This window comes from Engraulis encrasicolus, chromosome 22 (assembly GCF_034702125.1).
Source record: "Engraulis encrasicolus isolate BLACKSEA-1 chromosome 22, IST_EnEncr_1.0, whole genome shotgun sequence".
Classification (NCBI taxonomy): domain Eukaryota; kingdom Metazoa; phylum Chordata; class Actinopteri; order Clupeiformes; family Engraulidae; genus Engraulis; species Engraulis encrasicolus.
The window spans coordinates 36451842-36475219 of record NC_085878.1 but is presented as its reverse complement, the minus strand read 5'-3'; the positions used below and the strand labels follow the sequence as shown (position 1 = coordinate 36475219).

General features: G+C 46.9%; 1 protein-coding gene across 6 annotated transcripts in view; it reads right to left on the bottom strand.

Moving 5' to 3' along the window:
* The window catches only part of mical2a (microtubule associated monooxygenase, calponin and LIM domain containing 2a), a 58929-nt gene that overhangs the window by 18850 nt on the left and 16701 nt on the right, over nt 1-23378 (bottom strand). For all 6 annotated transcript variants that reach the window (XM_063189271.1, XM_063189272.1, XM_063189273.1 and 3 more), the window contains exons 3-12: nt 13988-14195; nt 13449-13565; nt 10688-10789; nt 7617-7772; nt 7288-7388; nt 5512-5769; nt 4926-5041; nt 4372-4498; nt 3934-4024; nt 2379-2526 (exon numbers count right to left, since the gene is read on the bottom strand). In XM_063189271.1, the coding sequence (XP_063045341.1) occupies nt 2379-2526; nt 3934-4024; nt 4372-4498; nt 4926-5041; nt 5512-5769; nt 7288-7388; nt 7617-7772; nt 10688-10789; nt 13449-13565; nt 13988-14195 (1424 nt within the window). The remainder of the gene's footprint in view (nt 1-2378; nt 2527-3933; nt 4025-4371; nt 4499-4925; nt 5042-5511; nt 5770-7287; nt 7389-7616; nt 7773-10687; nt 10790-13448; nt 13566-13987; nt 14196-23378) is intronic.

The window sequence follows — 23378 nt, the reverse complement described above, 5'->3', positions numbered from 1 at the left end:
AACTGTATTAAGCCCCAAAATAGTGGCATACCCCTTTAACACACGCCATACCACCAGTGGAATGCTGTAATAGTCACTAAAAAAAACGTCACTACCATAGTACTACACTGCTATGACAGTGCACAGGGCTTTCAGTAATACAATGCGACTTGGTCATTGCCATTCTGGTAACAGCTAATTTTTAACAGGAGCCTTGTCTCACTGGATTAAATATCCCCACAAGTGCTTCGATCAATCAGATTCCACAACATTCGTTTACACCTACCTTTAGAACAGGCCACAATTAGATTTCCTAGAGACGCAAGTAAAATGACTAGCGTAAACTCAGGCTCATAGAGATTAGCCGTGTCATAATTACTATGTGCCTGCAAGCCAGTTAGGCCCTTTTGTTTACTTATTAGCAAGTCTTTAGGGTGACCCACTGCCCCTCCTGCTTATCCTGGGGGCTTATGGCCAATACATCTTCACCTCGACCCAACAGAAATCTACTTTTGCCTCCATCTGATTAGCCGCCGTCAGACAAACAATGAGATAAGGAGCTTGTGCACCATACCAAGAGGAGACATTACGTAAGCCTAGCAGGGCCCTGTGGGGGAGTTGCAGGCGGACAGACAAGATGTTTGTCGTGCTCACGTCTTTAAAGCGTGATTTATGCGTCTATTCTCTGATGCTGGTGGCTATGACGCCGCCCTGACAGGGTCATGTACGTAACTCTCACAATTCTTCTGTGTCTTGTGTATGTCTATGCCTTAGCTTCTTGTCTTTGCACACATGGTATTCACTTGCCTCTAGTAGCCATCGAGTCATCAAAGTCATCAATTTAGCAAGTGAGCCTCTGACTCAATGCTGTCTTCAACATAAGTACAATACATGATATCTATTATACTCTATGTGTATGGACGGGAGACGAACGATTCGTTCAATGGATGTTTGATAGAAGGCGTTTTCGTTCACCATCAAGACGTTTCGTCAATCGTATGGGCAGTACAATTGTATTTTGTCTAGTGGTGGGCCGTTATCGGCGTTACCGTGCTGCGATAATGTGAGACTCTTGTCGCGCGACAAAGAAAATATCGCACGTTAATCTATTCTCAAAATATGGATTTGGGGTTTGGGGATGCGTGTCACCATAGCGTTCGAATGACAGAGGCTTTCAGACTGCCCTCCAGTCACTTCGCCTCTCCACCTGTTGCTCAGCAGACCTACTAAATATGAACAGCGTTTGCATGCTGTAAACATTAATCTCTCTGTCGTGATAGGTGTTGTTTTAGTGTTTTTTTCACAAGTGGTAGACTAGAGAGACGTTTGAGGTGAAGCAGACATTATTGTGTATCAGCCCGACATAGCCTACATTTCCTCACGCATTGCATGGAACACAAACAACAGTCCTGTTCCAGAAATCTTGCCTGTGCCATAATTGCAAAACATTCCGTGTGATACACATTTTGAAGATTGTCAAACTGAAACTGTCAATATCTACTCTCGCTGAATGTTTGTGTTATGATCGCGCATTTGCGACTCATGTCAGACGGATACACCTCGCCGTAGTTGCGCTTGATATAGCCAACCTCGCGGTCTCGCGCTTAACTTATTATTATTTTTTTTTTTGAAAACTGAATTCATTTGGAGTTGTAACTCCGCATTCTACCACAGAGAACAACTGCCAGGTTTAGGCCAAATCGATGTGGGCCAGTGCTTTAGGGTCTAGGACTAGCTTTAGAAATCTAGTAGCCTGGCTCTGACTTTGCTGTACCTGCTGCGCAGCTCCTCCCTCTCTAAAGGAGCCGCTGCCCTTTTTAACAGGCAGTGGCAGATTCATTCTTTCTCTCTCTCTGCCCATTAGAAATGCTGAGTTGTTGAGGTCATTTTGTTTAAATAGTTAAAATGTTTGAGATTTATCTGTATTTGCCTCTACAATTTATAGCACTGTTCATTTTGAAATGTCAGTATATTATGACTGTAAATGCTTCCTAACATATTCGAAACACTTTTCAAATATTGCAGTGATTTTTTTTCAATCACCAAATATCAAAAAAAATGTTGATGAGATGCATTTTGGAAAAAAGATATGAGCTCTGGTCTAATGCGCCATCTTAAGAAACCCCCTAGGTTTTTTTTCCGTCATTATTTCGCTAGCGTGCCTATTCTGAATAAGCCATTTTGATATAGATTAATCTAGATTAATCTAGATTAATTTCATAATTACAGTGAGATTAATCTAGATTAAAAAAATTAATCTATGCCCACCCCTAATTTTGTCATTGTCTAAGTCCAAGTATGCATGAGAGGGCTCTGGGGTTCTAAGGAGAGATGGTAAGGAAGGTGGCCAGGTTGTGTGGAGCTAAGGTGTTAAGGTGTAGGCGACGCCGGCGGCTTACATGAGCTGGGGCCTGAAGCGGTGGATGAGGGCACAGAGGGCCATGCCACTGGCCCAACAGGAAGTGAGGTCGCTGACGGTCACGCCCCGGTAGCCGTCCGTCTGCCTGTGGCACCATGTCTGCAGCCGGCCAGGGCGCACCTCTGACTCTGAAGAGCACATAGACAACCACCATCAGCTGATATAATACTATAAAAAATATCACAGTGCATTTATGGCACACATTCTGTCATTAAATACTGAACATTCATGTATTGTGGTACACAAAGCAAATACGTCAATACTACTACAGGATACATACATGACTACAGTATTTAACACTTTCAATACTTCAGAAATCCGAACTTTTGGAAGACTTTGTATTGTGGTGGCGCATTCATCAGACCATAGCAAAACATGCTCAGTCCGCAAAAAGGAAAAAAAATAATGCGACTTTTAAATAAAAAAAAAAAGCATCAAGATAAATGGCTTCCTATTTCTAGTAGTCCACGTCAGTGTGCCCTTACGACTCGAAGAGGAAATGACTGGAGTGATGACAAACAGCGGCCAACCCCTTAGTTACAACGGCCCAGCCCATAGTTACCGCACAGCTGATTGTGGTGATAGAGTCGGTCAGGGGTGAGCACAGATAAAAGGGGCAGACAGGTGAGGTATGTGATGTGCTGCTTTGTTAAGACTTGCCCATCATTGTATACTGCAACCTTACCGGAAAAACGGGGGTGGGTATATGTGTAGGCTGCAGGGGAAGAGCTGTGGTTTGTTGATTTTTTTTAGAAGTAACCAGAAGATTCATATTAGGGGCAACTCACGGTTATGTAGCGCCGACTTCAAATATTTGTGATTTTTCACATTATTCATTGCCATGTGTGTTGTTTGTGTAAAGGTGGGGGGAGGACGGTAACGATAAATCCATCCTTATTTGAGCTTTAAAGTTTGTTTTGCCCATAAATTTTACAATGGTCATTCTTCAGCTAGGCCCAGAAAAGTCATGTGGGACCAAATAAGTTTGTGTATTTAGACGTCTGCAGAAAGAGACAGAGAGGCAGGAGAGAGCGACTCAACACACAGTAGCTCCTCAGACGACCTTGTCTACATTAAGTAAAAACAAACCCCAGACAGATGTCCCAACTCCCCACGTAAAGATTTAAGAACAGCTCAACAGCCAACATTTGTGAGAAGGCCACGGGGGTAAAACTTCCACTGCGCTAGAAAGGAGGCTTTTGATTTGTGTACGACTGTTAAGGCGCATCCTCAAAGTACTCAAAACTTCACGACTACTGGGACCAAAGCGATGCCCAGAGCACTGGTTTAATTGGGACGTGCTGCTTTCTCATCTTGGAGGGAGGGTGTGTTTTTGCGCACAAGACCACTTCAGACAGGCTGCAGCTTGTACACAGTGCGTCTGAGCCACACATTAAATAAATAAGAGTGTGTCTTCTGCTGGAAGACTGCACAGGCACAGCAGTCCTGCAATTCTGAAGTAAAACCGGCATTTACAGACTGCGTAACCACAATTGGGTAACCCCGCGCCGCGGAGCAGTAACAATGGCACTGACCTCGTCTAGACAGGTTGACAGGACGGCGCACTGTGGCTGCTCGTTCCAAGGAACAGGCCTTCAGCTCTCCATTGATGTAGAGGTGACGCACCTACAAAACAGCACCCCCAAAAAACACATGAGTGGAGGCAAACAACACACATGCCAGACCAGGTCATAACTACATACAAAATTGTGCTTGTTTTAGTTTCTTGTGTACCAATTTGTGTACTGAGCATTTTTTTTTTAAATCCCTGGGCCTTAATTACAGTCAATGATCTACAACGGTCTACTCTTACATGGACATGCTATTAGACGATCTACTATTTTATACACCTAGACTATTACACTATAGAATGACATTACAAAGACAGCTCTACTTTAATTTATAGAAACACATGCCATTGTAACAGAGTATACTGTGTGATCCCGGTGTCTCATTTGCATATCTCATCTTACCATGTGAGGTCTGACGCAGTTGGAGTTGAGATTGGGGTATCGTGTGCCCGGGTCGAGGGTGTACTGATCAAAGTTTTTGGCAATGTTCTCAGGCGTGGTCTGAGGTAGTAACCGGTACAAACTCTCCCTGAAATGCACAAAGGAATCAGAACCGATACAGCCTGTGACTTTGGAGAATGTGCAGCAAGGTATGCATGGATACTATTTTGTAACTACTAAAAAGAGAAATAAAAATGCTTTCTTTTTATTGATCTTTTTCTATAGTTATCCAAACCGAATTGCTCTTTAACGCGTTGCCCAAACCACTAGCATCCTCCCATTTGACAGACATTTCCAACATCTAGTCCTTGACTTGAGCTTCTATAAGCTACTGATTTGCTGAGGAATGGAAAATTACTCAGCTACTTAAAAAAAACATCCATCTCTTCTGTCATCTCCTACTCTACATCAGCTGGACTAATCCATTGGTATGATCAAAACTCTACAAAGCCACTTGAACTTCTGTGGTGCGTGCGAGTGTGTGTCCTTTGGTGTCCAGTGTCAGCCTCACTCACCTCTCTGCCAGCACCTCTATTGGCGGCCGGCCCTGTGCCCAGCTCTTCACCATCCAGGCTGTGTCAAACGCTGCCAGAAAGCCACGAGCGCACCCTGTGCCCATGGGCCAAAACGGCTGATACGTGCACACACACAAACAAACACAAACAAAAACAACTCGTCAACAAACAAGACTCCTTGACTACAACAGGTCATTTATTTCAACAGGTTTCCTCCACAGTATTAAGCCTACTGCAGCCCAAGTAAGCTATAGTAAGCGGTTTATATTGTATGATACTCACAGAAGCATACAAGGTGGTGGCATGTACCTAACTCTCAATTACTCGCACCTAATTCAGCTACTCATCTTATAATGACAATAGCACATAAGTTGGTGTGGTGGCGCCTACCTCACAGGGTGTAATCCTTTTTTTTATATTTTTTATGCCTTTATTATTTGATAGGACAGTGGAGAACAGGCAGTAAATGGCTGGGAGAGAGAAATGGGGAAGGATCGGGAAATGACCCCGGCCGGGCATCGAACCCGGGTTAGCCATTAGAGTCACGGCTGGGCCACAGGGAGTAATCCTTAACCCTCAGTCTTACCTCTAGTAAACTGTCCCCCACAAGGGCCACCAGCAGTTGGTGGCTGAACCTCTCACGGACCAGAGCAGCGTTGTCCGCGGCGTACATGCAGGTGAAATCAAACATGGCCACGTCAGGCAGGCCCTGGTGGTTTATGGCAAAGTCCAGCGTGGGCATCTGGTAGTGGGTGGCAAAGTCGGCCGCCTCCTTGGCATAGCCCAGCAGAGCATCCTGGTTCACATTGCTGCTGCTCAGGAGCATTTCAGTGTCTATATAGTCCTGTGTGGGGGGGAGAGCAGAGTATTACTTTGTAAGTAATGAGGTTCTGTTTTTCTTGTCAACTGTTTTTGTGCTGCTGATGTATCAGATTTTTGGGGAGTTATGTAAAACCATAGCTGCTAAATCCTCCATTTCTCCCCCATCCTCCCCTGTATTTTAGAAATCTCTCTTGCTCCCACTCGTCTAGTCTCAGTAATCCCTCTTGATGCTCAAGCTCCAAACGTCTGTGGAAGTCATGACATCAATATGTTTGACCGCAGATACCAAAATCTCAGGGATAAAACCACTTAAATGTTGGCCAATGTACACTGTAGGTACACAAAAAAAACGAATGAGTAGGCTATGAAACCTGACCTTGTTATTAAATTCTTTTGGACTTTAGTCATGTTGAAAAGTCATGTCATCGATGATGTCAGGCGGTGGTGAAAAAAAAAACCAACTATTGCGGCAGTCGACGTTTCCGGTAACGGACGTCAGTGGCACATTACTAAGGTCAACGAGGAAGGAAGTTTCTAGAACACAAACACCTCCAGGACACCCAGAGATGTGTTCAGTGACAGCGGCAATCTAAACTGCTGATCCCTCCATGTGCTTCTGGGCTTGGGGCTGGCGGCCATGACTCAGACGAAATGGAACCAGTCTAAACACAGCGCATCCCTGATGAGGTACGCATTAAACAAACTACGCGGGTGCATGTGTTTGCGTGCACATGTTTTGTTTGTTAAGTTTGTTCGTTCAAGTGCTTGTGTTGACATGACTCTGCTCAACACGTCCGTTTGCCTACTTTCCCAGAGGAATACGTGTTACACTACGTCTATATATTTTTTGTTTGTGTGTGAGAGAGGGTGCTGGATGCGTGTGAAGGGAGTGGGCAGGATCGGAGGAGCGTGTGGGAACACGCGGCCCCAGGCACCTCATAATCCGTTGAAATATGCCCTCCTCGGGGATGTGTTATGGATAATGGCGGCTACTCATGCCTGTGTTTACGGTGCCCCTGCTAATAAAACCTCCTCCGCTGGCAGACCACCGCAGATGCCTGCAGCCTGCAGCCCGCTCTCCAAACTCCCCACATCAAAACATCCGCACACACACACATGGATTCACGTGAAACAAACACACATACACCCACGCCTGCAAACAGGCGTGCATAGACAGACACGCACGCAAACAGACACACATGCACACGCACACGCACACTCATACACACACACACACACACACACACACACGCACACACACGCACACACACACACACGCACACACACGCACACACACACACACACACTCGCACACACACACACACACACACACACACACACACACACACACACACACACACACACACACACACACACACACACGCACACACGCACACACACGCACACGCGGAAAGTACACTCGCACAAACACACACACAAACACACGCACATGCACACAAACACACACACAAACACACAGACAAATATAAACACATGTAGTACGCGCAGACGTCTGCTGACCATGTCTGTGGCCACTTACGTTGATAATGACGCCCTTGTCCAGTAAACTCTGTTTCTTGGCCGTCATGACAAAGTAGTGCGTATTGTCCTTGTAATACACAATGTTCTCCAGATCTATGCCTGTGGTGAAGGAGGAGGGGAAGGCAACAGAGAGGCTGAATGAGGACAGGAGTGCACCAGGGAACATGGCGCCTAACTGTGAGAACTTCATCAAGTACAAACACGATTTCAAAAATGCCCGCAACTTTATTTGTAAAGCAATTTGAGTAATCATGCTTGACGACTAGCTGTGCTGGCAGGACTTTGAAAATGCAGTTTCAGGGCAACATCTAGTGGCTCTGTGCCAACCTGTCTCATCTCTGAGGTCCAGGAAGAACTTCTGATTGAAGATAAACGCCACCCCGCTGATCTCCTCCACTTTGGCCTCCGCCGTGGTGTTCCGGTTCACGAAGTTGGCGGTGATGGCAATGGCTAGTTTTCCTCGAAACTCTTTCCTCTTGAAACCTATATGTGCCCACACAGACAGGAAAGGGGGAGGCACAGAGAGAGAGAGAGAGAGAGAGAGAGAGAGAGAGAGAGAGAGAGAGAGAGAGAGAGAGAGAAGAGAGAGAGAGAGAGAGAGAGAGAGAGAGAGAGAGAGAGAGAAGAGAGAGAAGAGAAGAGAGAGAGAAGAGAGAGAGAGAGAGATAGAAGATAGAGAGAGAAGAGAGAGAGAGAGAGAGAGAAGAGAGAGAAGAGAGAGAAGAGAGAGAAGAGAGAGAAGAGAGAGAGAGAGAGAGAGAGAGAGAGAGAGAGAGAGAGAGAGAGAGAGAGAGAGAGAGTGAGAAAGTCACGTTATATATTCTGCCGCATACTAATCCATGGGAAATCTGCCGCCCAGCCTAAATCACAGGCCAGTTTATTTTGGGCTCTCTGAGGCTTGGGCCATCTACAAAGGTGAGGACATTTTTACAACCGCATAACTGCAGGCTAAGTGATGCTCCGGTGAAGGACACTGGTAATGAGTATTCTGTCCTTGTGCTAATATCCAATGCACTGCCATACAGACTTTTCTTTGCCTGGACAGGGCCAACAGCAAAATTTGCCGCAGTCATTCAATTTTAAATGGCCGTGAAGAAAATAGCTATGAAAATTTCATTGGAAAGAGCACTTTTCCCTCAAAAAGGTTGTGTCCGACGTCACACAGCCCTTCAGACCCAGAGCCCTTATGGCTATTTACTTTGCTCTTTTCAGTTAAACGCCCAATCCCAGCAGAAGTGAAATGAAGCGGCATGGAGCTGAAAAGTCACACGTTATCAGAGGCAACCGCAACCTAAAAAAACGGTATGATAAAATGTCACGACATGGGCCACGTTATGAAAAAAACCCCCAAAAAACAACAAAAATATCTACCCTGCCAAACCAATAATGAATCCGACCGGCCTGTCCTCTCCCATCATCTGAAATAAAACATTCCCCCTGAGAAAAAAAGTTCCTCTTTTTGCTGGGAGTGTGCAGAGGGAGACACAGGCTGTCTCCGCCAGATGCTGTGACACAACAACAAATGTCTGGGACATCTGCACGCAGAGCAGAGCAGGCACACAGAGCGACGTACCATACGTATGGGGACACAACAAGGCCCCAGCCCTGCCAACTCATCTCCATAGCTCACCCTGCAGGCTACAGGCTAATACCCAGCTAGAGTTACCACAACCGGAGGAATACACCCTAATTACACTCTCGAGTGAGGGGAGAGAGAGAGAGACAGACAGAGAGAGCGAGAGAGAGAGAGAGAGAGAGAGAGAGAGAGAGAGAGAGAGAGAGAGAGAGAGAGGGAGAGAGAGAGAGGGGCAAAGACACACACACATGCAGAGAGAGAGAGAGAGAGAGAGAGAGAGAGAGAGAGAGAGAGAGAGAGAGAGAGAGAGAGAGAGAGAGAGAGACAGACAGACAGACAACAAACAGACAGAGACAGACAGGGGGAGGGAGAGAGAGAGAGAGAGAGAGAGAGAGCGAGCAAGAGATGGGCAGAGAAGGAAGATGAGCCTCAGCCTCAAACTTAAGCCTCTTCCTCCACTTTCCTCTCCTCTTTCCCCTCCTGCTCGTCCCCTACAAAATAATATATGAGGCCCTAAAAAGTGCTTTTTTTCCTTCGACTTGCAGCTTGCAGCTGATTATGGTCCAAGTCAAGGCTGCTCCATTACTGTCATGTTAATTCACTGGGGCATTCCCCCACCACCCGACCACACACCACTCCCCAGCCCACCCCTCTCCTCTCCTCTCCTCTCCTCTTCTCCCCTCGTTCACATCACTCTTTCCGAATACAGCGGCAAGTCCCCTGAGATGGACGATTGGGTCTTAATTTAACTTTCCCTAGACAAGGCAAAAATAGCCCTCTCTGCTCCGTCCATCTTCAGAAAAGAAAGTGAGACACACGCATGAAAAAAAAGCCTGACAAGTTCTCGAAGTTGGTTCAGCTCGAGTATGCAAGCGCTGGACTACTTTCCCTGTTTGCCGCCCTACATTGCCTTGCACTTTTTTTTTTCGAAACGCGCCATGCCCATTTTTAGGCATGCCGAGCTGTTTTGAGGCTGGAAAAGGTGAAAAAGATGACGGGTGTAAGTATGAAAGAATGAATGCAGGGGGGTCTGCATCGCACTCCTAGGCCCCCTCCCCTCCAAAGCCACAGGGAGGGGTGGGGGGTGGGGGGGTCAAACAGCCTTTGCTTTATTTAGGCCCCAATGCTGCTGCACTGGTTTGGAGCACAACACTAACCCCCACACCCCCACACCCGCCCACCCCTCCCTCCTCCATTACCCAGGGAGAGCCATGACATCATGGGGTATAACTTTACTGGAAGTGAGCCTACCCTCCTATAGTTCTGCAACTTCCCCGGATGAAAATAACAACCTTTAAAAGGACAGGAGAATGGTAGAAAGGGAGAGCGAGAAAGAACGGCGCCAAGGGCAATGCGCTGGCCAGGAATCCTGCATGCATCTTGGTTACAGTCGCTATGCATGCTTCATATTAATAACAGAGCTCCGCCATGACACAAACTTGGCCATATGTATTGTTATCGCATAACTTCTGAAGTGTTCGGAGGAATGCAGACATTCCAGCTTAAGACCTCTTGACATCAACCATTTTTGGGGCTATTTACAGAATATGGGGGAATAGTTTTGAGACAACCTAATCGGTAAACAACTTATGGCAGCAAAGCTAGGGCGAATACTTTTCTTCTCAGATGACCTGATGATCACATGTCCCGTCACTGTGTCCATCCAACACATCCTTTCCAAATATAGAAGAAACTCTATCGTTCTTGTATAGTTACTACGTAAATAGGTCGCAAACGAGTCTAAAAAAAAGTGACTTTGTTTGTTTACCAGACACCAACGCCGTCTGCAGCTGGCTGCACTTCAGCAGCAGCACCCACCTACCTTCCAGAGTGTTCCGGCGTCCGTCCGCCCCCACCACCACGTCAAAGTCGAAGTCAGCCACGGGGTGATCAGCAGGACGCAGCTCTGCCCTCCAACCAGGACCTACAGTGGATGACACGCACCCAAACACATACAGGCACGCACACACGCACAAGCACGCACACACGCACACACACCACAAAGACATAAGCAGACATATACAAACACATGAGTGTAAACAGATCCATACAATGACAAAAAGGTACACACTCAAACATAAACACATTGATGTATGGCACACACACACACAACACCCACCCACAGACAAACAAACACACCTATACACACACACACACACACACACACACACACAGATTTGAATGTCAAGGGTGCACAGCAGACTGCTTGTTGTTTGCTGTCAGGAGCCATATTTATCACCTGTCAACACATCGATGAAAAAAGGGAGTAGCCATCAGCACCGCTCCTCACACTGGCAGAGCTCAGGGTCACGGCTTACATAATATACCTCACCCACCATGTCTACTGTTCTCCCCTTACATAAAGGGAGGGGGCAGCTGTGTGTGTGTGTGTGTGTGTGTGTGTGTGTGTGTGTGTGTGTGTGTGTGTGTGTGTGTGTGTGTGTGTGTGTGTGTGTGTGTGTGTGTGTGTGTGTGTGTGTGTGTGTGTCTCCTGCCTCGTCATGGGTGTCACGTTCTCTTATCATATTCATATGCTTAGGTAAACACAACTGCAGACACCTGTTGTTCCATTTTACGGGAAGTAATGGAAGTAATGGAGCCGGCAGTGCAGCTGTGGTGCAGGTTTTGAAGGGTATGGTGGGCACGTCCACAGCGGCACAGCAACAGAAGATCCTAATTTAGAAAGCCACTCGTGCTGCTATCAGCTCACTGTCGTTCTTCATAGAGGAGGAAGTAATGGGGGAGTGGGGGGTCGGAGGGTGGGGGGCAGTTAACGATCATCGCCGGTAGACGAAAAGGAAAGCCCAAATCAAAAGCAGCCCCCTCCTGACGACTCACTTCGCCCGCGATGAAATGGCATTCCTCAGATCAGTGGCACTTCCAAACAGCACCGTAATGCACTGCATTAAAATCCCTCATGCCTGATCTAAGGTCATTTTCATGCTCTCATCTCTCCGTCCAAGTCACTTACTGTATCTCTCTTTTTCATCTTTTCCATCAATGAAAAGGAGAACCCCCCTGCCCCACCCCCCACCACCACCACCACAAATTAATAAATAATTACGATTAAAGCATGCACATCTGGCAACCCACCACACCTTGCTGCAAGGCAGAGAGGGAAAACGAGAGAGGCCACATAATTACCCTGAATAATCAGCACTTGATTAGGCCAATTCTCTGCGTTTTAGATACACCAACGCACACATTTCCCCGTGCGTTTTTTTTAATGTGGTTTAGTCAGAGCGCTCTTTGGCCACGAACGAAACACAAGATGGTTTTCTCCTTTGGGGGAGGCGGTGGTGGTGGTGGTGGTTGGGGGGTTCAATGTTATTTTTCACGCTGTTGACCCATCGGTCTCCATGGCGATATATATTTTCACAGGGGTGAGCGATTACTGTACAGAGTCAGGAAGTTCATTGTTTTCAGCGTTGGGGCTTTGTCTCTTCCTGGAGCTGATGTGCCTCTCTCTAATGGCCGTCAGGAGAGCGAGCCGAGCCGAGCCGAGTGAGCTGAGAGAGCGCGTGAGGGGCCGGTGGAAAAGCAACTGGTTATCAGGAGCCTTGATGTGCATGCCAGTGTTACCACTGATGTACCTCGCAACCCTGCCTGCCTGCCTGCCTGCCTGTCTGCTTGCATGCCTGCATGTCTGCCTGTCTGTCTGTCTGTTTGCCTGTCTGCCTGCCTGCATGTCTGCATGCCCTGCCTGCCTGCCTGCCCTGCCTGCCCTGCCTGTCTGCTTGCGTGCCTGCCTGCTTGCCTGCATGTCTGCCTGCCCTGCCTGTCTGCTTGCGTGCCTGCCTGCCTGCATGTCTGCCTGCCCTGCCTGTCTGCTTGCGTGCCTGCCTGCCTGCCCTGCCTGTCTGCTTGCGTGCATGTTTGCCTGCCCTGCCTGTCTGCTTGCCTGCCTGCCTGCCTGCCTGCCTGCCCTGCCTGCCCTGCCTGTCTGCTTGCGTGCCTGCCTGTATGTCTGCATGTCTGCCAAGTGCTCCAGAGTTTGCACGAGCACAGCCTCACGGCTATTATTTTCCCTTCTTCTTTTCCAGAAAGGAGCACAAAAAAACAGCGCCATGAAGTCAACTGCATTATAAATAGAATAATAAACTGTCAATTTGTACGACGTGTGCTTTTTTCCGAAAACTTGGACAGGCATGGTAAATTGGTAAATTGCATACTGTTACTCCTCCATAACTAGGTATAATATTTGGGTGTTGGACGGACTTGTAAGATGTAAACGGTTGCATGTGTGCTGCAACGGCCATTGCAGGGCCGCTGACAGCTTTGGCAGGGCCCAGGACAAAGTCATCTGAATGGGCCCCCCATTCAACACATCATGCAATGTAATGACAATCCAATTCTGGGCAGGCCCGGGACAACAGGACCCCCGCTGACAGCTTTGGCAGGGCTCAGGACAAAGTGATCTGAAAGGGCCCCTCATTCAATACATGCAAAGAAATGACAACCCAAATCTGAGTCCCCACTCTCCCTGGGCCCGGGACAACAGACCCCTTTGGCAGGATGGCTGAATAAGAGCGAAAGGGGCTGTGGTGTGTTGCCGGGGCTCCATGTAAGGCAGCAGTAGTCACCTTCGTTCTCCTGGTCCTCTGGGGGCTCCAGCAGCTTGACGAACTCCACGTTGACGTGGAACTCAACGGCTACCAGCAGCGCCACTTTCAACAGCACCAGCTGGAGCTGCCGAATACCTGACAGACAGACACAGACCACCAGGCCCCGGAGAAAAATGTTAACAAATGGCAAATGGCGCAGGCCAAGAAAAAACAAAAAGCAATTGCAGAAGTGGATTGTGTACATAACACAAACACACACATAAATGCAGAGACACACACAGACACACACACACACAGACACACACACACACAGACACACACACACACACACACACACACACACACACACACACACACGAGTTTCAGTTCTATAATTTGAAAATTGGCCTTCAGTTGTGGCTTTGTATTGTTTACTGTCTCTTGTCTACTCGCATGTCCTAATGCCTTAAGGGCAGCACAACACAACCACTGTGCTGCATGGAAGTCAGTAATATGAAGCCAGCAGCAGCAGCAGCAGCCACCGCGGACGAACAGAGAAGCCCATAATGTGTACTCACTGACGTGGTCTATGGCTCCGGCACAGAACTTGCCGTAGAACTTCTTGGCTCCCAGGCCGCGCAGGTCGTGGATGGTGTAGGGCCAGAGATGGAGCACGTTGTTCCGGGAGAAGGAGTCCCTCTTCTCGATGACCACCACCTTGGCACCCAGCAGGGCCAGCTCGATGGCCGTCCGCAGACCGCATGGCCCTCCACCGATGATCAGACACTGCACATGAGATGGGGAAAGAGAAACCACCACCACAAGTTAGGGTTTGGAGAGCACTGAGAAACATTGCTCTGATGTACACTCAAAGAATAATGGAAGAACTTCTGTCCAATTCCCCTAGTACGCACACACACACACACACACACACACACACACACACACACACACACACACACACACACACACACACACACACACACACACACACACACACACACACACACACACACACACACACACACACACACACACACACACACACACACTATGCTGAAAACTCTTAGTTCAAACAGTGTGGAACAGCTTTTAATTTAACTCAGAGGATTCAATATGTATTGATTGCAGTTTACTAGCCGTGAAATAGCTATTGCTTCTCCTCTGTGCATTTGAATAGAGGTGATGGTAAAAAGGCTTCTTCTATTTAAAACTAGAGATGCACCGGATCCTGATTTTTAGGATCCTGCCGGATACCGGATCCACTGCTTAAGATCCTGCCGGATCCGGAACCGGATAACGGATCCTGAAACACATAGCCAACTCGCACACGTGGGCCCTTTTTATTACGTTGGCGCAAACTATTTTTAAGACTCATTGGCTTACTGCCACACTGCCGTCAACGACCGCTTCCAAAGGGCTTTCACTCCATGCAGCGATTGGGGTTGTGAAAGACTGACCGAAAAGCCTAGGCTACGTACAGTGAGGAGAATAAGTATTTGATCCCTTGCTGATTTTGTTGGTTTGCCCACTAATAAAGACATGATCATTCTATAATATTAATGATAAAATGTATTCTAATATAGAGAGACAGAATATCAAAAAGAAAATCCAGAAAATAACTTTGAAGAATATACTTTAATTGATTTGTATTCCATTGAGGAAAATAAGTATTTGACCCCTCTAGTCAAAGAAGACAAAATACTTGGTGGCAAAGCCCTTGTTTTCTCATACAGAGGTCAGATGTTTCTTTCAGTTAATGACAATGTTTGTGGATATATTAGAAAGGATTTTTGTCCACTTTTCTTTGCAGATCATCTCTAAATCACTTCAGTTGTATGACCGTAGCTTGCCAAATGGGAGCTTCTGTTCCCTTCACAGGATTATTATAGGGTTAATGTTTGGAAACTGTCTAGGCCACTTCATGACCTTAATGTGCTTCTGCTTGAGCTACTCCTTCGTTGCTTGGGCTGTATGTTATGGATTATTATCATTTTGGGAGGCCAATCCATGACCCACCTTCAGTCTAGTGGTGGTGGGAAAGAGGTTGGCATGCAGCATTGTACGTTTACATGCCTCCCTCCATCCATTTCTTGACGATGTGAAGTTGTCCTGTGTCTTGGCCAGACAAACAACCTCAAAACATAATGTTACCACTTTCATTTATGATGTTGGAGAAGGTGTTGTTCTTGGGATCATAGGCAGCATTTCTCTTCCTCCAAACACATCGAGTTTTGTTAATGCCAAACAGTTTGATTTTGGTGTCATCTGATTCCAGCACCTCCCAATCATATCCTAATCCAGTTTGACGTTCATTGGCAAACCTCAGGTGAGCCTGAACAGGTTCCTTCTGAAGCCGGGGTACCATACATGCACTGCAAGATTTTAATCCGCTGTGGTATCAAGTGTTTCCAATAGTTTTCTTAGTGATTGAGGTCCCAGCTGCCTTGAGATCATTTCCTAGCTCCTCCCATACAGTTTTAAGGTGCTTTATCTCCTTTTTTTCTGATTATTAAATTCCCACAAGGTCAAATCTTGTATGGAACCAGAGACAGGCCTAAGATTGATGATTGATAATCATTTTGTATGTCCTAAAATTGGGAAGAAATGCACCAACAGTTTGCTCTTTAATACCCAGGAGCCCATTTCAGCCTTGTTGAGTTCTAAAATATTGTCCCTGACATCCTTTGACAGCTTTTTGGTCTGTCCCATGTTGGCAAGTTTAGTTTGATTGATTGACTGATTCTATGGACTGATTCTGCAGATTCAATGTGTCTTTTGTGCAGGTTACTATTAACAGGTGTGTTCAATTCAGATAACAGGTTGATTGGAAGTGCCATTTGATCTGCTGGATCAGAACTCTTAATGGTTGGCAGGGGATCAAATACTTATTTCCCTCAATTAAATATAAATCAATTATTATATATTCTTTAGAGTTAATTTCTGGATTTTCTTTTTGATATTCTGTCTCTCCATATTAGAATACATATTATCATTAACATTAAAGACTGATCATGTCTTTATTAGTGGGCAAACCAACAAAATCAGCAAGGGATCAAATACTTATTCTCCTCACTGTATAAAGTAGAGATGCCCCAGATCCTGATTTTTAGGTAACTGCCGGATACCGGATCCACTGCTTAAGATCCTGCCGGATCCGGATAGTCCGAAAAACCCTATTATCCTGCCGGATCCGGAACCGGATCTTGGATCCGGTACATCTCTATTTAAAACAATGAATTCCTCCCGGTACACAGATGGAGAGTGACACAGAAATGAGCCTTCATCAGGATAAAAACAAATCACCAATTTGCCACACCTGTGGACATAAGGTTGATTTTGAAGAGTTTTGTTGCAAAACGACATATCCACCATTTTTGACGTTTGCTATTTATTATTGGAAATGACTGTTCAGAACTTCTATCATATATGTGTGAATTCTTGCCATTCAAATATTTTGAGAACATACTTTTTAGCCCTATATAAAATTCATTTTGCAATGCAATGCAATGGAATGCCCAATACAAAAATGTCAATTTCCCAAAATGTTCCAAAATGGATATACACCATTCTCTCTCTTCTACCAAACATGCAGAGGTAATGAGGTATTTCATACTGTAGAGATACAGTAGAGACCATTGTAACACAATGCTGCAAAAACTGATTGCGTATACATAATGTCCATACCTTGACAAGGAAATTCCTTGTTTGCACACCAAATGTCTGATAAAGATTACTCTGTTTTTTTTCCAACAGGAAAACACACGGTAATGCTACAAAAACCCAGTCCACCAATCACGTGAGCCATTTTTCTTTAGCCCGGCTTTGCGATGAGCTAAAGAAGCTTTTACCGCTAATCTCATTATGCTTACTTACAGACACCATGACAGACAAGCAGAGACAAGTACAGGATGGCGACGGAGGGAAGGGATAAAATAGAGACCTAACGCAGGACGTCTTGCGACACCAATGCCTGATAAACTCAATTACCAGTCCGAAATCAATCCACCACGGCTACGTGTGTTTGCTGGAATGCTCCCTTTGTGACATCGAGAACCAAAATTAGAAGCACCAATGATTACCTTCCACCACATTAAATCTTACTGACAACCGTGTCTTGCCGTAGACGTTATTCAAGCAGCTGTCTCGCGCGCGCGCGCGCGCACACACACACACACACACACACACACACACACACACACACACACACACACACACACACACACACACACACACACACACACACACACACACACACACACACACACACACACACACACACACACACACACACACACACACACACACACACACACACACACACAAAAATGCATGAAGTCAGTTTTTCTGGGCTACAGCGGCGGTCTGAGAATGTACTGTGTGGTTATGACTTCATCCCCAACTTGAAGCAGGATGAAAGGGCCTGTTTGAGCCTTGGTGAAGGAGGAGGTGGAGGAGGAAGAGGGTGAGTGGCCAGGAGGTATCATCTAAACCAACACAACTGCTCCTGGGCCTGATTCACCCAGCCAGGCGTCCCCCTGCTGAGCCCAGCTGCTGGCTAGGAGGATCAGGGCTTCCTCTCCCCTCTCCCCTCCCACGGCGCCGCCACCAGTGGTCCCCGCAGAACATTTGGTAGTCAAGGTGGGTGGAGGGTTAGCCTGTTATCAGAGCCATGTGACCATCAAGATAGGAAAGGCTGTTGTGCTACTTCATTTGAACTGTGATATGAAAACCCACCCAAAAATAGAGTTTAGCCATTTTATACATTCACAATACTGATGAAGGCCTAGTGCCGAAACGTCAGCACCAAAGGAAAAATTAAAAAGTGGTGAATTGTGAAGAAGCAGTGTCGCGCTCTTCCTTGAGTTAAATGAATACATTCACAATCAGGGCTTTGAACCGTTATTTTTTTCCAAACGTTCCGTTCCGAACAGAAACGGAATTATAACGTTTCCGGTTATGGGTTCCACCAATAAATTGACGTTCCCGAACCGGTTAGAACAAAAAAATATTGTTCCCGGAACGGTTAATTTCGTTCCTGTCAGCTGATTACTCCCCATAGTCCTAACTGACGTTAATTATCCAAGAAAGACGGAAGTGCAAATGAGTCAGCCAACAGTCCACACTGTTTATTCAAGCGGATGAAAAGAATATCCTCCAGAATTTTGTCATTCAGGGACGACCTAAGCGGAGAAGCGGAGAATAAACCTCAATGATGAAAATGCGCGCTCCACGCTGACTTGGGTCACGGGGAGCGCTATGATGGACATTGTGAGTTTGTGCATATTTGAAGCAGCCATGGATGCCCAATAACGTCGAACATTCTCGGTGCGCTTTACATGCGCTTCTCTGCAATGTCTTACAATGATGCAATGGAAACTGCCCTTTTGTATGACAGTGGTTTCTCTTATTTAAGATGTGGAGTGGAGACTTTGTAATCCACAGCTCTCTCTCCATTCAGTCAGAGAATGTCTGATATCACACAGGACGTGAACCTCAGCAGTCATGGTAATGTGTGCAGGAAAATAATGACTTTTTTTTTTCTTTGAGGAACGGTATTAACCGGTATTAACCGGTTACCATTATTTTTAAATAAGTGTTCCCGTTCCAGAACATAAAAAATAATAACGTTTCCGGTTTCGTTTCTGTTCCCTCTAAAATGCTAAAAGTTCCCGGTTTTCGTTTTCGTTCCTTGAACCGGTTCAAAGCCCTGGTTCACAATACAACATTTTTTTTTGCAGAGGACCTAGTCAATGTGCTTACTGTCATGGTGGCCTCCTTAACTGTTGAGATATGGGGGAAACCATTACCACACACACCAGGTCCCAGCCAGGTCTGCCCAAAAAACACACTCCTGCCTTTTTCCACCCCCCAAGTCCCATCAGCAGCCCAGCCTGACCTTTTCCTTTCTGATCCCTTCATTTCCTCCCCTCTCCATTTCAATGTTCCACCCACACGTTTGGCAAACAAGCCAGGGGTGCAGGCCACACCGACATCCCACCCCTCAACTCGTCCCCTAAACCCCCCCCAATCCCCCCCCCGGCTCCAACCTTGCAGAGCACAGTGCACGGCACACGGAACACGGAACACGGGGCGAAGCCCGGTAGAGAACAGAGCAGAGAACATGGAACATGCAGGGCGCAGTCCAGGGATGGCTCAGAGGTGTGTTTGAACAGAGAGTCCTATTTCCCTTCACCGCGTCTGTATATATACAGTATGTGTGTACGTGTGTGCGTGTGTGGATGTGTGTGTGTGGGCTGGCACCCCTGTACACCCACAGGAAGTCCCCTTGGCGGGCTGGCGACGGTGTGTCCTTGCCATCCTTAACCGCCCGCTGTGCCACGCCATATTTTGATACGGTCTGGTTTCAGGTTTCCGAAGTGGCTTTATCGTGTTTGTGTAGCTGCACAGGGGGAACTGAACACGGCACAGCATCTCTCTACTGTAGCACGGATCAGCTCACAGAAACCACAGACACTCGCTCTCGGAGGGGAACTGAACTGCTTTACACCACTGTTCATGCCAACAGTGTTCAGAGAGAGAGATAGACAGACAGATAGACATACAGAAAAAGAGAGAGAGAAAAAAGGAAAAGAAGGGAAGAGGAGAGAAGGATGAGAGGGGAGAGAGAGAGAGAGACAGAGAGAGAGAGAGAGAGAGAGAGAGAGAGAGAGAGAGAGAGAGAGAGAGACTGAGAAATAAAGATAGACAGACAGACAGACAGACAGACAGACAGACAGAAAAAGAGAGACAGAAAAAGGAAAAAAGGGATGAAGAGAGAGGGATGAGAGGAAGAAAGAGAGAGAGAGAGAGAAAGAGAGGGAGAGACAGATAGACATACAGAAAAAAGAGACAGAAAAAAGGAGAAGAAGCGAAGAAGAGAGAGGGAAAGAGAGACCAGACCATATAAGGGCTGCTCCTCCCCAGAGCAATAAAATTGCGGATGAGATGTAGTCATTCTGTTTGTCCCCCCGCGCCCTCTTCATCACTCCGCCCCTCTCCACAGTGTGAGTTTGTGGGATTACGCTACGCTGTGTCATCACAGGTTTCTTGGCCTCCAGGGCATAGTTGTGGTGGAGTGTTGATGATACACACACATACGCATACACTCACACACATACACACGCAACCAGACTCACAGACGCGCGTGCAAGACTAAGAGAGAGGCATCTGCAATCCATCAGCCCTACAGGTATTAGGCAGACGCAGGTGGTGGGGGCTGTGTCTGAACAGGCCTGCCTGCCTGCCCCACTTCTGCCTGCCAAGGCGCTGACTGATGAAACGGGACCAGCGCTTCTTCCCACCACCACCACCAGCTCCAGAGAGAAGCTCCTCATCCACCCGTGGCCCACTTAGGAGCACACCTGTCTGGGCACAGACGGGGGCAGGTAGAGGGATGAGGGACGCAGGGGTGCAGAAGTGGTGCAAGGGTAGTTGGCCATTTTTTTTGCAGGGTGGTTGGTTGTGGTAGGCTTGGCACTATTTATGAGTGAATTCATCTGTGGTTAGTTGGCAGTTTGCCTTGGTCTGGTTTGCCTGGAAACCTTCCTTGATCACCTCCACATTATCTCAATGCGGTGTAAGAAGCTTTTAATGTGGATTTCTTTTCGAGAAAAGCTTCATCATCCCCAGAGTTAGGGGCTTAGATTAGGGCAATGTAACATGTGTTGTTTAGCATTACACGCTTGAGTTTTATTAGTTACAGTACATTGCTATGACCTAACCCTATTCCCGACCTAACTCTGAACAACTCACAGGCAAGCACCTTCTGTACGGTAATATTAGAGAGCCTACTCAACAATCTTCAAAAGCAAATCTTGTACCCCCTGCACCCCTCTGCCCACCCCATAAGGGCCCCAGACAGGTGTGCTGCTGAGCGGAACACTGATGTCTTTCTTGAGATGTATTGCCCGCCCACCTGCCTGTCCTGTCTGTCTGTCTGTGCCTCTTTGGGTGAAAAAACACAGAGAAGAAGAGAACAATGGCTATTTCTTCGAGGGTGGCTGGCTGGCTGCATGCCCCCATTCAGTCGGCACACTCCACTCTGCTTTGTGTTTTTTTCTCTACGCAGTGACAACCGGTGCACATGGACGTGTCTCTGTGTGTGCGTGTGTGTGTGTGTGTGTGTGTGTGTGTGTGTGTGTGTGTGTGTGTGTGTGTGTGTGTGTGTGTGTGCGTGCGTGTGTGTGTGTGAGTGAGAGTGAGAGTGAGAGAGAAAGAGGAAGACAGAGAGAGAGAGAGAGAAGAGAGAGAGAGAGAGAGAGAGAAAAAGAAAGAAAGAAAGAAAGAAAACAGAGGTTTTATCAGGCCAAACAGATCACAATGACTTATTGTGTTTTTTTCTGACCCCCCCCCGCCCCCCTTAAAAAAAAAACAACTAGAAAAACAACAACAAACAAAACACGTCCCATATCATTGGCTGCAATAGCGATGCGGAATTTCCCGCCCTGTGGGCCTCCTCTGATGATAACTTGGCAGCAGCCGGTGAGTGAGCGTGCTCGGTACTGTTCACCGCTGCGACGTGCAGACAAGATCACAGCTGAGCAGAGGGGCTTGACCTCTGACCTCAGGCCATGACGAGAACAAGGACCCTCCATCTTGTCCTCATTACCTCACTGACGTCTCTCTTCTGCTACAGGGTGGGCGTCAGTCGTAGGGCCCATCTAATTCGATTACGCCAACTCTGCGCAAAGGGTGCATGGGAGTCAGGGCAGGAGTCAGGGGTGTAAGACTTGAACAACGAGACTCCACAATAAAAGGATTCGTTGCTGTTCAGTGGAGCCTGTCTGCCTACTGGGGGGAGTGAGTGGAGTATGACTTTTAGCCTGGAGTGAAACCAAACACATCCTCTTTAGTGCACACTCTTACTTTGAAACAGCTCATAAAGAGGGGAGATTATCCAGGCACTTGCACCCGGCACAGAGGAGAAGAGAAGAGAAGAGAAGAGAAGAGAAGAGAAGAGAAGAGAAGAGAAGAGAAGAGAAGAGAAGAGAAGAGAAGAGAAAGGACGATGAGAGAAGAGAAGAGAAAGGAGGAGAAAAGAAGAGAAGAGAAGAGAAGAAAACAGAAGAGAAGATGAGATGAGAGGAGAGAAAAGGGAGAGGCAGTTTTCAGAGTGAGAAGTCAACTTAGAATCCTTTTTGTTGTATTTTATTTTTTCATGGCAGGAAACGTTATCCTGCCATGAAAAAATAAAATACAACAAAAAGGATTCTAAGTGTGCGGACCACTCACTCTGAAAACTACAGTTGCCCTTCGTCCTGCACCTTTCCCTGGGATGTGCACAATCCTCTCCTTCAACAAAAGGGAGAGGCAGCTCATAAAGAGGGGAGATGATCCAGGCCCTTGCACCCGGCACAGAGAAGAGAAGAGAAGAGAAGAGAAGAGAAGAGAAGACAAGACAAGACAAGACAAGACAAGACAAGACAAGACAAGACAAGACAAGACAAGACAAGACAAGAGACGAGAAGAGAAGAGGGAGACGGAGAGAGGACACGAGAAGAGAAGAGAAGAGAAGAGAAGAGAAGAGAAGAGAAGAGAAGAGAAGAGAAGAGAAAGACATAATGCGGCAAAGCCTTCACACCGAGTGAGCAACGGTCTCACAGCCTCACAGCTCACATGAGCTCTGGTCCCGCTGTTCAAGTCAAGGCAGTCAATCTCCTAGGCCAGACCACCAGCGAAACGACAACAAGACCTGCCAGCCCTCTCCCTCCTTCTCTTCTTTTCACTTTCATTCCTCTGTCTCTTTCTGTCTCTCTCTCATTCACTCTCTCTTTCCCTCATCCATCTCGCTCTGTCAGGCAGCCTCCCTTTCTTCCTTCCTTCCTTCCTTTCTTTCCGCCTGTCTGCCTCTCTTCTCACTTTCTGTTTGTCTCTCTCTCTCTATCTTTTACTCTCTCTACCCTTCCCCTCTCTTTCTGTCAGGCATCTTTCTTTTCCCCTGTCTCTCTCTCTCTGTCTCTCTGTCTG